Below are 15444 nucleotides of genomic sequence, written 5' to 3'. Positions count from 1 at the left end.
AGGCTAAAAAGTACAACTTAAAGACAGAAAAGCCAAGTGCTGCATATGATGGTAATGACGGTGAAATCCGACCAGTGACTGTACATTCAGACCGTGCGGGGAGGCGGGACTTAAACAGAAGTAACGTGTGCCCGACCGCAGTAAAGATGCTACGTTAGCCAAGTGAAAGACGCCAAGCTAAAATGCTAGCTTCAAATGATATCATCACCAATTTGCAACAGCTGATTCGCGTCCATGACGAGGCCGATTTCATCTTGTGATTGTGAGCGGAAAACGATGTCTGCTTGCACACGCATGGTGTGACAACAACTGGATTTTACAATGTAGACATGTCTCCTAATATGGTGTGTGTGTGTGTGTGTGTGTGTGTGTGTGTGTGTGTGTGTGTGTGTGTGAGAGAGAGAGAGGAGGGGGGATTTTCTTCAGGACAGAAATCCAATCACAGAATAGATTAGAGGCGACCCATCTGCTTGCCCACGCTGACTTTGGTGTGGAAAAGTTTAGCGGTTTGCAGCCGGCGAGCACAATAAAAGGCCAATGTCAATTCATCCAAAATGATGAAGATTTCATCAATTCAGTCTGAAACCAAATCAATAAAATCATTCTAAATATGAGCGCAAAAGTCTGCAGAGGTTTTCTATTACAAGTTATTAATTGTATTATTTCATTACTTTATTATAAATGCAATAAATTATAATTATATTATTGTCATTTATTCTGTAATCAGTTTTCTTTTTTTTTTGTCTAAAATTCCAGAAAATGACAACTTGTGGTGCAAATCAGCACTTAGTTAATTGATTTCTTCTTAACTCATTCAATGCCAAAAACGTACTTATACGTTTTTATAATCCCGAACGCCCGATCCCAAAAACGTATTTATACATCTTTTGCGCAATGACAAAACTCTCCAATAATTCACTTCACTTCAGAGAAATTTTAAGCGGTAAAAACGGCCACAAAATGGCAGAAGTGCATTTGATAAGAGCTCGGCGGAGATCAAGTGGAGGGAAAATCACACGTGACAGGAAGGAGGAAGTGAGAGAGCGTGTAGGGAAATTTTAACGCATGCGCAAACACACACACACACACATGCGTGCACACACATGCACACACATCTTTCAGTTCCAAATGTGAAAATTGTAAATAGTTGATGGTGTTATGTTTGTAAATAAATTGTTATTTTGATGTAAAACAATAAACTTTTTTGTGTTGCTTATGTTGGTATAGTTGTTTAGATATTTGAGCTGTCACAAAAGCAAAAATTATTTGTGTCAAAGTGAAAGTTATGCTTGAAATGTAACTTTTCACAAAAAGCTGTTTTTCTCCCTTTTTTAGTTGGGAACTGACATTTTCCTGAAACCTACCTATGTTCTACTGCTCATTACTAAAGAACGAGAAAAGGTAGAAAGAAGCTTTTTTTTCTGATGAAAGACGGGAGTCTAATGTTTGTTTTGGTGGCTTCCATGTTTGTTTAGCCGTAGAACACAATATTCTGTGTGCCTTGAAAGATCAGTCAGTGGAAAATGGCTGGGACTGAATGAGCTAAATATGACATAAATATGACATATCTTTTATTTTCATTTTTGACGGCGACACTGCAGCATTGCAATGTGATTTAGAGCTTAAAATCTATGACGGTGTTTTTGAAATATCTGTCTTTTTTATGCCAAAATTCAGTCTTCTGTCTTTACCTTGGTGACGCGCTGCGCAGTAAATCAACATGCAAACATTGATCATTCATTTCTAAGAACAAATCCGTCCCCTTTCGTCTCGGAAGTTGTAGACAAGCGCGTCCACATGTCGCTTTGTTTACGTCAACACTGCTCGCTCCTCAATGGCGGCTTGTTAACAGTCAACACCGGGATGCGCCGCTGGCTCATGCGGGTCGCGTAGCATCAGTGCCGCGATGTCACGCTCTGCCATAAAAATCAACGGATGACAGGACACTCCGACACCAAACAAACCCTCACACTACACGGTCTGACAGATGGAACTTCGATACTCATTAGACAAATGGTCAGTTAGTTGCTAAGTCCCGCGCCTGCCCCTGCAAAAGCCATGTTTTGGCGGTACGTTATGGTGTCTTGCTCAAGTTTACTTCATGGAAACAAGAGTTCAGCATGCTCACAGTTCCGAGCCGCATTCTTAACCGGTTTTCTGTTGCCAGTCTTTTATTTAAATCCAATTGTTGCGTATGGCAGGCTGAGAGAGAGAGCATATTTACAATTGTTATATTGATGAGGGCTTTCAAAGTTGATGAGACAAAGGCAAAGGTCAGCGTGACTTATCATGGCTTTCCTTCCAAGTTGGCATTTTAGCTTTCAAAGCAAACGCCGTGTTTTACCTGGAGACAATTCACTTAGCCTACAACCACAAGCGCCATTGATAGGAACTGATATTGATTCAGCAAAGTGATTATGTTGACATTTAGATGTCGGCGTAATCCCTCTTCATCCCTGCCATACCTTTTCCTGGTATTTTCACTGCCGCTTGCTTAGATTTTGGTAATGTAAACGCTGGTAATACACCCCTGCAATCCACTCACGAGGCAGCCCCCAAAATGTTGAGAAATACCTGTACAGGAGACATGTGATGCTCAAGGGACTTAAAATGAGTCATTATTGTCGAAATAGCTGGCAACACAAGTGACTAGCAAGACAACTGTTTTGTGTATCGTCAGGCCTGGTGGTGGCGGCAGCGTCACGGTCTGTGGCTGCATGAGTGCTGCCGGCGGCGGTTTATCGAGGGGAAAAATGAATTCCAACATGTACTGTGACATTGTGAAGCAGGGCATGATCCCCTCCCACTCCCTTCATGGCAGGAGCCCAGAGGCACCCCCAAAGATGACAAGTGCCGGCAGCACTCGTGCAGCCCCAGACTGTGTCGTAGGCAAGGCACCAATATCTTGCTATGCACTTGTGTTGGCAGCTATTTAGACAATAATGGCTCTGTGTTGACTAACCTGAAGTGGCTAATGAATCTATACTGCTATACAAGCTGTACACTGACTACTCTGAAGTGTATTCATTTGTATAGTCCCTTGACAAGCTATGCTGTGAAAAAAAGTCTTCGGTGTGGTATTTCTTAGCCTCTCTCCCCCTAAGTAGAGCTCGGCGGCGTTAGCTCTCAATGTGTCCCCCTCAGGGTGTCACTCTGCATTCAAGCCGTCTGGTGAGCTGTCCTGCATACTGAACGTGGGACTCTGCGGCGGCAACAACACTTCCCCTGCACAGTTTCGCTCCTGCCCAATGAGGGGACGGACGTACAGTGCGCTTAAAGACAGACAGACTTGTGCAAAGCGTCCTAGAAAGTATTTGTGTAGGATGCCTGTCAAGAGTGGGACCGAGCGGTTCTCTGGCGGGCCGCTCACAGAAAGCTCTGTGGCGGGCAGCGGGGCATTCTTCGTCCATCTCGTATCCCATCATGCTCTGCTGCCGGGGACAAAGTGCTCTTTGTGCGCCCGTGGCTCTCGGCTAGAGCACACACGCCTTTGAAATTGCGTTTGAGCGATGGGATTTTCATTTTCTATCCCTCCTCTTCGTGCTTTGCTCTCACCCCTCTTTGCTTTCACCCTGTCCTGAATCTCCCCCCCCCACCACTACCTCACTGTTAGCAACTGCTGGAGTGTGAAGTTGCAATGATCTGTAATGATATGTGCCGGTCTGGTATCGCAACTAAGCATGCCGGGGCAAGAAACCCACTGATTTTGAACCATCACCACACCCAATGGGAGCAGCTGTAACTGACGACCCAACCCAAACCCCGGGGGGTTAGAGCCTGAGCTCAAAGCAACTTGCTTTGAAATATATTTGACCTGAGAGACCAGGAGGTCAAGGTTAAAATTCATAGGTCCACGTGTCTGGGCAGTGGCAACTCTGAAGTCATCTTCAATCCTTGCTCGCAGACAAAGACGGGAACTTCTTGGTTTGGAATGATGCAGCCGAGGTAGCCTCGCCCGTGTCCACTTCTCAACCAGTCTCAATTTTCAACCCATCCTCATCCCATCCTCCTCATCAAAATGTGAAGACCAGTTGAAAAGTTGCAAGAATTTACATTTTGCAGTTTAAGGGCACAACCTTTAAAAGGCAAAATCTTGGATTGAATGTGATTTTCTGTCAGGTATTCGCACGGTCATGATCTCTTGATGGCAAAGGCAAAACAGCTTTCTCTCCTTGAGCGGGCTGCAAGGGCGCTCGCAGCGCGCTACGCTCATTTGAAACTTCTTCAAACATCCTGAGGTTTATGGAACAAAAAAGTCAAGTGGTAGATCCATAAAAAATGTCACCTGCCCTGTCCGTCTTGGCTGTCCGTCAAGACACGGGACCATCCTCGGCCCAAATGAAGGTTGTTCCTGGTGCATTTTTGTGAGGGTATTCTTGCTGATTTTGAATCACATCAGATCCAATGCAACTGAGATCACAGGTCATATTTGTAGGTGCTGTTTTTTGGCAGGGAAGTCTCAATTCTCAACGCCACTTTTGGAGATGATCGGTCTGTGTCGTAGTAGCAAGAACGCTATTGATTTTGAGCCATGTTCCACTGTTTACTTTGCCATAGAACACAATATTCTGAGAGCCTTGAAAGATCAGTCCAAATGGTCTAAAATGGCCGCTGCTGAAGGGGAATGGCTGGGATTGAACGAGTGAAGGAGTGGGACAGGAGGACACAACCGTTAGCAACACGAGCACAGCAAAGTGAGCTACAGTGCTAACATTACACTCACATTTTAACAGCAACATCATGCTGGGTTAGGGTATTCGCTGAAGAAAAACAAAATAGCCAAACTTACAGCTCCCACGTCTGACGGATGGTTGGCACACCTTCGGGTTTTGTTTTCAGATGTGTAGCGAAGCCTACCTGGAACTTTAAAAGCGAGCGTTTGAGCGGCTCTTCTCTGAAAAGTGGAGCAAAGTGAGGTCGATGATTGATGTTTCTCGTTACTGTTAGAGCACAAACAAGTCACTTGTCGATGGAGGATGATTATCTAGTATCTCTCAGGCTGGGGAGTTTTCACCTCGCCTTGTCTCTTTTTATGCGCCCGGCTAAATATTCAAATGAGAAGACAAGAGGAGGGAAAGCCAAGCCTCGGCTGAAGAATGGGCCAGTTTGTGAACCATTTCCTAATTGTCACTGAGGGGCTCCCAGGGCAGCTCGCCAAGGCTTGGAGGGCCAATGGTGAAGGCCTATTTGAACAGTGAGAGGTGGTGGTGGTGGGGGTGGTGGTGGGGGGGGGGCGTTCGGTTGTGGGGACACAAACTCCCCCTCCTACCTGTTTTACAGTGCTGGTCTGGGCAGCTGAGAGGGTCCGTCACTTGCACCCAAGTTGAGGGTCTAGCTCGCTCGCTGCGTGGACAAAGTGGGGGGGGTCACTTTGTGAACATGTCCAACAACAACAACAACCAAAATGAGAAAGAGGAGGACGCGGAGGGGAAAGCAGAGGAGGTGGCCATGGTCATCATCCCGCCACCCCCGCCGCCCCCCCCGGAGTTCAACGGGGGTCCCGATGAGGCAGATCTGGAGCCGCCTCGCCGCCCTCTGACACGGAGTATCTTCCCTGTCTCCGCAGTCTCGCCGGCGGTTGAGAGGATCCGCTTCATCCTCGGGGAGGAGGATGACGGCCCGGCGCCCCCGCAGCTCTTCACCGAGCTGGACGAGCTGCTGTCGGTGGACGGGCAGGAGATGGAGTGGAAGGAGACGGCCAGGTAAGCATTTTGTAAAGCAACACATGTCGATGTGCCAACAAGTTCTACTGCATATTAAACTGCATCTCAGCTTTGTCATATACTGGATATACTTTCCCATTTTTGCTGTTTTTTTTACTTTTCCTTTTCTCTGAAATAATCTTTGTACATTTTCCTTTTGCGATATTAGGACTTTATTCCCGTAGCGTTTGATCTTCACTCCCATAGTATTATCACTTTTTTTTACCAACTATTTTTCATAATATTACAACTTTTTAAGAAAATAACATATTTTGTCTTTAATATTTCAACTTGATGCTACTAAAATGCCATTATTTCCCCTCATGATATGATGAGTTTATTTGCACCTTTTTTTCCTCAGATTTTTTGCTTTATTTTTCAACTTTATTCTCGTATAAATGCAGCTTCTTTTGTTGTTTTAAAACATTTTTCTTGTGAATTTTTTCCTCCAAATTATGACTTTATTCCCATAATATTTTGACTTTATTATTGTAACCTATTGTAACAAAAAATAATAAAAATGCAAAAAGCACTAAAAATAAATTAAATGACTTAAATAAAAATGTATATAATAATAAAATAAATATGAGTAAAAATGACTTTAATACAATTGTAAAAAATACTAAAAATAAATACAAATAAAACTGACTTAAATAAGTGTAAAAAACAATAGAAATAAATACAAAAATAAAAATGACTTCAATAAAAATGTAAAAAACAATAAAAATACAATTAAAAATGTAAAATGATTTAAATAAAAGTGGGTCGTGACTTAATGACCGTTGGAAAATGTGATAAATCTGCTTTAGATGTAGTTTAAAAAAAAAAATCCACAAGATGGCAGTAGCCGCATTGTATGGCGCATGCAGTGCTTTATCTACCTCTGCATGCGCAGTAAATTGTTGGTGTGAAACAACAGCACGCTACACTTGTTTACAATGAACTCACCTGTGATATTAATGCTAGATTAGCATTTTCTTTTACTCCTTAGCACTATTGCAACATTGGTTCTGTTGCTGCTGTGTTGGGCAATGTAAGACTAAGGTCTTCCATAGAGGCCTTTTTGTGAGTGCAGATAGGGTGACCTGACGGGGCGCTTACATGCGGCGTTAGTGTTGTGTGAGCACATCTCTCTCTATGGAGGATCTTTGTGATGCCGTTTGCGGCTTCGCAATGAGTTGTGTTTAGTTTTTCCTGACCTCTGACCCCACTGTACTGCATACGACCACAATTGCAAACATTTATATTGCTAAAAGGCGATCTGCGATTGGTTGGAGGTGGCTCACACACTGGCATTAAAATCCGTTGTGCAGCTGAGGGATGAAGTGCCCTCCTGAGATTGGGTGAAAGACGTGTGGAGTGTTGGCCGCTGCTGCTGCTGCTGCTGCTGCTGATGATGATGATGGCTGCAAGCCACATGCAGTCAACTCACGGCCAAAATGCAGAAAATAAGACACAACCACTTGGGGACCTGGTTCAGTTCAACCCCGTAGAAAGACACGGAGCACATGAACCATGAGGTTTCCTTTCCAATTAAATTCAAATACTAAAATTCAACTTGGCTGAAAAGAACAAATATGGTCAAACGGCACGTTTACACGTGCTTAAAACGAAAGATGACCTTTTCCAAAGGCTACACTCTCAATGCGTTCACAAAGCATTAAGTGTTGTCACTGAAGTTGCCGTGGGTTCATGATTGTTCTCGATTTAGCGCCAGTAAGTAAAAAAATGAAGAAAAAAGTGCACTGCAACTACGGAGTGCGATTATATTTCATATTGTTTCATTTCCATTTAGTGAGCGAGTGAGAATGGCCTTTATTTTGGACTTTTTTCCATATAAAGTATGACTTTCTCCCCAATACAATTAAATATTTTTCCCTCATATTTTTGGAAAATGAAGGCTTTTTTTTACCCTCATTGTTACAACTTTATTCATGTCAATTAGTAGTGACGTTTTCACAACTCTATTTTTGCAAAATGAATTAATTAAATTAATTATTTTTTCCCTTAATATTACATTGTATTCTAGTACAATGACAACATATTATTGTAATTATTGCATTATTGTAATTCTGTCTATATTTTATATAATTGTTAATTTGTTTAAAATTACATTCTTTTTCTTCTTAATATTACAACTTTTATTTGGTAAAATTAAGATTTTTTCACGTCTTAAAAAGGAAATTACAATATCCCTTAAAGTTCTGTTTTTTGTTCTCCTAATGTTACAAGTTATTCAAGTAAAATGACGACCTTTTTCTCGTATTATTACAACCTTATTATGCATTTTTTCCTCATAATATGAGGGCATTGTTCTAATTCTGTTTATATTTTATATTATTTTATTTGGAATTATTATTGTTTATTTTTAGGCTGTTATTGTCCACTTTGGTGTGGATTTTTTTCTTGTGAAATAAATGTTTTTTTCATAATATTACAACATTTATTTGGTAAAATTAAGACTTTTTACAAGTCTTAAAAATAGAAATTCCAATATATGTTAGAGGTTTTTTTTCTCCTAATATTACAAAGTTATTCAAATAAAATGACAACCTTTTTCCTGTATTATTACAACCTTATTATGCCTTTTTTCCTCATAATATGAGGGCATTATTCTAATTCTGTCTATATTTTATATTATTTTATTTTTATTTGGGGGATTTTATTGTCCACTTAGGTGTGGAGTTTTTTCTTGTAAAATTCACTAATTTTTTCTTTTTTTTGTGGTAAAATTAAGCCTTTTTTTAGGCTTAAAGATCATTACAATATTTGTTAAAGTTATGTTTTTTTTCTCTCCTAATATTACAACTTTATTCTCGTAAAACTCTTATCAGGTAAAATTATTTTATATTATATATACAAGTTTATGTTTTATATCTATATAAATAAATATATATTTTTATCTATATACTTAAGTATATATGAAGTATTTATTTTTCTGTGAATTATGAACAATTTATTTTAATGTTCTAATTTGAGTATATTTAGATTTTTTTTTTTTTTTACATTTTTAGGAATATTTGTTAATTGTGAATATTTACAAATATTTTTTTCAAATATAGGTTGTCTCTGCATGCTGACACACTTTTATATACATGTAGACAAAAGTATTGGGACATGTTCCAGCCGCCTACAGGAAGTGAAAAGTGGGCGAAAAGTGTGAAAAATATGGCGTTTGGTCCAAAGCGCCGCAGACCTGAGAAAGCTTTGTCCTGCCTCCAGGTGGATCAAGTTCGAGGAGAAGGTGGAGAAAGGCGGCGAGCGCTGGAGCAAACCCCACGTGGCCACCTTGTCCCTGCACAGCCTGTTTGAGCTGCGCACGTGCATCGAGAAGGGCACCATCCTGCTGGACATGGAAGCGTCCACTCTGCCTCAGGTCGTAGGTGAGTCCCCAATCATTTATTTGACTTTAGAGGTTCCGCTGCCTCCGTTCTTTGGAAGCGTTCCGTGCCCTCCTTCGTTTTGAGAGTCTCCGATCGCAGTGTGCAAGCCAAACCTTTCTAATTGGACGAGAAGATGACGTCCTCCGCCTCACGCCGCCACCCAAACTTTGAATGTGCATGAGGAAGCGCTTGCAGTGATTAATGTGAAGTAATTGAGTGTAGTGCATGGGCCTCTCGCCCCCCAGCCCCAACCCCCCTGAGGCTACTATCAGTCAACATTCCCTTGCACATTCATGAAAATAGCCTTCATCTTTGCAGTCTTTGCCAAAGTCACACTAATTAAGTGCTTGCAATTAACACTTTTCATGCGTACGCGCTGCTTATGTTTACTGTGAGTGCAACGGAAATATGAATACCACTTCATGGATGCACGCGGATCAGTTGTGGCAGTATTTTCATGAGGGAATTCCCTGAAATTTCAAAAGCGAACAGCTTTTCACTTGCATTTCCATACAAGGACTTTCTTCTCATTTATTTCTAATCATGTTTTATTCATACTAAAAATTAATACTATTTTTTACACTGATATTTTGGAGTATTATGATAAAATTAGCATGTATGCTCAGTTAATATCACAAGTTCATTCTAAAAAATTGCCATTAAAAATGACTACTTTTTAATCACAATATTATAGTTTTTTCTAGTAAAATGAAAGTTTTTCTCATAATATTTCCACTCTATTCCCATATACAGTAATGACATCATTTTTACTCCTAATATTTTGATTATATTTCCTATACATTATGCCTTGTTGTTGTTTTTTCTGGTAATATTACACATAATATTTCCACTCTATTCCCATGTAATGACCTCATTTTTACCCATAATTTTAGGATTATACTGCCGTAAAATGAAGCCTTCTTTTTGTTTTTTCTGGTAATATTACACATAATATTTCAACTTTATTCCCATATAATTATGACATTTTTACTCATAATATTATGGTTATATTCCTGTAAAAGTATGCTTTCTTCTTGTTTTTTTCTGGTGATATTACACATTTCCACTTTATTCCCATATAATTATGTCATTTTTACTCCTAATATTATGATTATATTTCCATTAAATTATGCCTCCTTCTTGTTTTTTCCTGGTAATATTACACATAATACTTCCACTGTAATCCCATAAAATTATGTAATTTTTACTGACAATTTTATGATTATATTTACATACAGACATTTGATTATATACAAACATTTTGAAATTGGAAAAATAAATGTTGTTAAAATATGACTTTATTCATATAACATTTTAATTTTTTTTTTCAGGCAAGATTTTTTGCCCATAATATCGCTTTTCTATTCCTGTATGTAAGAAATAAAAAAGTCAAATAAAAGAAGTAAAATTACAGCTCTCATCATATTTCAGTTGCGTTCCTGTAAAATTAGGACTTTTTTTTTGTTTTGCATAATATTGCAACTTCATTCCCGTCAAATGAAATAAAACATAAACTATTTCTGCAAAATGACCGCTGTGAACGTTCTCGCGCCAGAGTAAGAATGACAATGTCCCCTTTCGCTGCTCTCCAGAGATGATCACGGACAACCAGATCGAGAGCGGCCAGCTGAAGGGCGAGCTGAAGGACAAGGTGATGTACACGTTGCTGCGGAAACACCGCCACCAGACCAAGAAGTCCAACCTGCGCTCGCTGGCCGACATCGGCAAGACGGTCTCCAGTGCAAGTAGGCTGTTTTCCAACCAGGAGAACGGTAATACTGATGATGCCAGTTTGGTGCAGTCTCCTCCTCCTTCCTCCTCCTCCTTCCTCCTCCAAATCAAGCCTGATTGGGCCGTCCTGGGTTCAGTTGACGTTCAGAGGCCACTGAGGGACACCGCAGTGCACCGGGAGAGGCACGCTGCTGCCCTCGTCCGCACGAAAAACACTAATGAGGCGCTTTTATACTAAAATCTAATCGAGTCTTGTAGTTTTTAATCGACAATGTTATCTATTTTTATCACTTTTTATGTACTAATCTAAGAAGACTAACTTAGAAATGCAACAGATTCTGCACGCTGGCCACTTTATTAGGTACACAATGTAATACGATCCAACAGACAAGTTCTACCCCTGCAATGATATTAGTAACGCTCACTGCCAGAGACGTGGTCACGAATAATATACACACTACGGGGTTTTCATATGGACTGGGGTTTTTTTGTGTGACAAAATTGTCACGTCTTGGCTTTGGGGTTGTGGCTGCGGAGTAATTAACAGTAATGCAGTAACGGTAATTAATGCGCCGACCACGGCTCACGCTACCGGCCGGAGTAAATACTCCTAAACACAACTGACCTCAGCTGCGTGACAACAGGAAGGTACAACAGGAAGGATGCAGCACGGAGCACAAACGGAAGCAATACAAAATAAGGGCACAAAAAAGTGACCTAAAGCATCGAAGGGAAAAAAACAGGCAGATTTATGGATCGTGACAGAACCCCCGTCTTTGTAAAAATACAGATAGAAAATACTGCAAATAAGTGGAAACTTAAAGATAAAATAATACATTCAAATGTGGTTTAAAAAAAGCCCATCAGTTAACTCAGCTATAAAAATGTTACCTTAAATTATTTATATTGATTCTACTTAATAACCACTTATTTCATGAAAAATACATTTTTATCTATTCATTGTTATTCAATGGCGTTTGTAATTATTCTATATTTTTAATTGAATTAAATTAATAAATAAGTAATTATTAATTAAACCTGAAATAAAAATAAAAATATAATTAAACATTTCTTGAATAAATAAAAAAGATCAGGAAATAATATTTGAATATGTCATATAAATAATATAAATATAATTTCATATTACTTATGGTCAATATAATTATTTCATTATTAATTAATGGACATTTTAAAAATGTTTAATTGAATGAGTTATTTTACATTGAAATGGTTTCTTTGTTTTTTGAGAGGGGTCAGAACCTTAGAAACAGCTGTCAGTGCGGTGCCGTGCAATGTGAGTGTACCTAATCAAGTGTCCGCTGCATGAACTTGGCACGTTGCCAAAGAAAAGCGACAAACTGACCCAGTTTTCAACTAGTTAGTACTGTGTTTGGAACTTCTAAATAGCTAGTGCTGTGTTTGGAACTTCCAACTAGCTAGTGCTGTGTTTGGAACTTCCAACTAGCTAGTACTGTGTTTGGAACTTCCAACTAGCTAGTACTGTGTTTGGAACTTCTAACTAGCTAGTACTGTGTTTGGAACTTCCAACTAGCTAGTGCTGTGTTTGGAACTTCCAACTAGTTAGTGCTGTGTTTGGAACTTCCAACTAGCTAGTACTGTGTTTGGAACTTCTAACTAGTTAGTGCTGTGTTTGGAACTTCCAACTAGCTAGTACTGTGTTTGGAACTTCTAACTAGCTAGTACTGTGTTTGGAACTTCCAACTAGCTAGTGCTGTGTTTGGAACTTCCAACTAGCTAGTACTGTGTTTGGAACTAGTTCTGCCTTTATTCATGAGTAGTGCACATATTCTGTGCAAGCAGGGAGAGCTGCTGTCACTTTTTCCACCTCCTTTACTGAATTAATGACACCCCACCCATTTCTAATATCCTGACCACATTTCTTCATGCGCTTGTGGAGGTGTACCTAATGTTGTGACCGGTGAAACAGTGGCAGACAGCGCCGCCCTGCTGCTGAAACAATGCATGCAAACTATATCGGACAATAACGTGTGTGTTGATAACGTCTTTAATCTGCCACCAGCCGCCCGTCTTTGGAAAGTTCCTTTATTTTTTTTTTTTTACGACACGCAAGTGCATCGCAAGTATTTACGACCCCATCAAAACAAAAGCACTCGCTGTTCCCAATCTGTTATCGAGTGATTACAATATTGTCAAAGATAAATGACGCATTTGTCAAAGCCGTTCTTTCCAAAGACGTGTGCTACTGTAATGTCGGCCACCTCTGAATGCAGTGGAACCTCTGAAGTCCAATGCAATAAGTTCCTCAGTGGACACCATGGGAAAATAAATCATCTGTTTTAGGGTCAAACTATCAACATCATTAAAAAAACAAACCTTTATCAACTGTACAGGCAATCTTGGAAGTCACATTTGAACATTCATAGTTCATAGAATCACCGTTAATATTAAGACGTCATATCAGTAAAACACTGTCTTAACGTTAGCGACAAATTCAAAAGGCGTAATGCGAAGCGGCGAAGTAGATGTGCTGCACACAGCCCATTTTTTAAACACACTTAGCTCAATCCCAGCCATTTTTCAAAAGACATCCCCTTCAGCAGACGATTTTAGATGATTTGGACTGATCTTTGAAGGCACACAGAATATTGTGTTGTATGTTTATAAACATGGAAGCTACCAAAACAAACATTAGACTCCCGTCTTTCAGCAGAAAAAAAAGTTTATTTCTACCTTTTCCCGTTCTTTAGTAATCAGCAGTAGAATATAGGTAGGTTTCAGGAAAATATCAGTTCCCAACTAAAAAAGGGAGAAAACCAGCTTTTGTGAAAAGATACATTTCAAGCATAACTTTCACTTTGACACAAATATTTTTTGCTTTTGTGACAGCTCAAATGTCTAAACAACTATACCAACATAAACAACACAAAAAAAGGGCTGTCTTACATCAAAATAACAATTTATTTACAAATATAACACCATGAAGTATTTACAGTTTTCACACTTGGAACTGAACTAATGTACAGTATACAGTACAGTATAGTATTTATCATATAATTAAATATCACGCAAGTCTAAACAGGAGCTAACCGCTGGTCATGGCCTAGCTTAACTTAAATAATAAGTGCAAAATGACTATGAAGGAATATTAGGGCCACACTGAAAGTGAATTGTAGATACGTTTATTTTAGAAAAAAAGTGTAATTTCCAGAAAAAAAGTCATATTTTCTAGTTGTATATTTTTGACAAAAATAGGTCATGTGTTTTCTAGCAAATTAGTCATGTATTTTTGAGAAATAGAGTTATATTTCTAAGACACTTGCATATTTTCTAGAAAAAAAATATTTATGAGAAAAAAAGTTGCATTTTTTTGAAAGAGTCATGTTTTCCAGAAAAGAGGTGTATATTTTCCCGAAAAGATGTATATTTCAGAGAGAAAAAAATATATATTTTCGACAAACTAAATCATATTATCCGTAGGAAAGTGGTATACTTTCTGGAAAAAGTCATTTATTTACCAGGAGAAAAAAAAAAGTTGTGTATTTGCGAGAAAAATAGTCAAACTTTTCTAGAAAAGTGCTACATTTTTCCAGAAATAAGTCATGTGTTTTCTAGCAAAGCAGATGTGTATTTTTGAGAACAAGAGTTGTATTTTCTTAGACACTTGTATTTTTTCTAGAGAAAAAAGTATGGTAAAAAAAATTTGATTTTTGGGAAAGATTCATGTATTCAAGAAAAGAGTTGTATAGTTGCCAGAAAAGATGTATATTTAGGAGGAAGTAAAATATTTTCTAGAAAGAAAATCATAATATCTAGAAGAAAGCAGTTTACTCTCTAGAAAAAGTCTTATATTTTCCAGGGGAAAATGCATACTTTCTTGAAATCTAGAAAAAAAAGGTTTGGTATTTTGGGGAAAAAGACAGTTTAAGACAGATGTAGAAGTCTTATATTTTCTAGAAAAGAGTTGTTTATTTCAGAGTGAACATTTGAAAACAGTCATGTTTTCCAGAAAAGTGTACATTTGCCAGAAAAGTTAAAAAAAAAGTTCTTAAAAAATTATTGTATTTAAATTTTTTTTTTTCAGTTTTCCAGAGAAAAAGTTATATTTTTCAATACTGATAAAAAAAAGACATCATGAATCATGAGTAAAAATTAAAAAAAAACATTTAAAGAGTATATTTTCTTGAAAATCTTGTGTGTATCAGCATATCAGTCACAAAAGTAGGGATCTTACATGATTATTCTTGCAAGATTACTTCTTTTTGTTATATTTATAGAAAAACCCTTTATTCCTTCCTACCTGCAAGATCAAAAGTTAGATATTTTTTCCATTTTCTAGAAAAGAGTGCTATATTTTCCAGTATGAAAATGTGATATTTTTATAAGATTGAACATTTTTAGAAAAAATAAGGTATATTTTTCAGAAAAGATGTCTACATTTTTTTTTCGAAAAAAGTTGTATATTTTTCAGAATAAAAATGTGATATTTTGAAGAAAAACAGCTGTTTGCTTTGCAGAAAAAGTTGTATATTTCAAAGGGGAAAAAAGACACATGCAGTATTTTCCTGAAAAAAAGCCATATTTTTCTTTAGCAATAAAAGAAAAGTCAGGAACTTCCATGACCATTCCTGCCACAGTGTTCCTTTTTT

General features: G+C 38.4%; 1 protein-coding gene across 5 annotated transcripts in view; it reads left to right on the top strand.

Annotated features, from left to right (window-relative positions):
- The window catches only part of slc4a4a (solute carrier family 4 member 4a), a 55475-nt gene that overhangs the window by 14154 nt on the left and 25877 nt on the right, over positions 1 to 15444 (top strand). For 4 of the 5 annotated variants that reach the window (XM_054772671.1, XM_054772669.1, XM_054772667.1 and 1 more), the window contains exons 5-7: positions 5567 to 5702; positions 8925 to 9085; positions 10678 to 10857. In XM_054772671.1, the coding sequence (XP_054628646.1) occupies positions 5567 to 5702; positions 8925 to 9085; positions 10678 to 10857 (477 nt within the window). The remainder of the gene's footprint in view (positions 1 to 5566; positions 5703 to 8924; positions 9086 to 10677; positions 10858 to 15444) is intronic. The other variant, XM_054772670.1, reaches the window with a different exon arrangement.

This window comes from Dunckerocampus dactyliophorus, chromosome 4 (assembly GCF_027744805.1).
Source record: "Dunckerocampus dactyliophorus isolate RoL2022-P2 chromosome 4, RoL_Ddac_1.1, whole genome shotgun sequence".
NCBI lineage: Eukaryota > Metazoa > Chordata > Actinopteri > Syngnathiformes > Syngnathidae > Dunckerocampus > Dunckerocampus dactyliophorus.
This window is presented reverse-complemented; position numbering and strand designations above follow the sequence as displayed.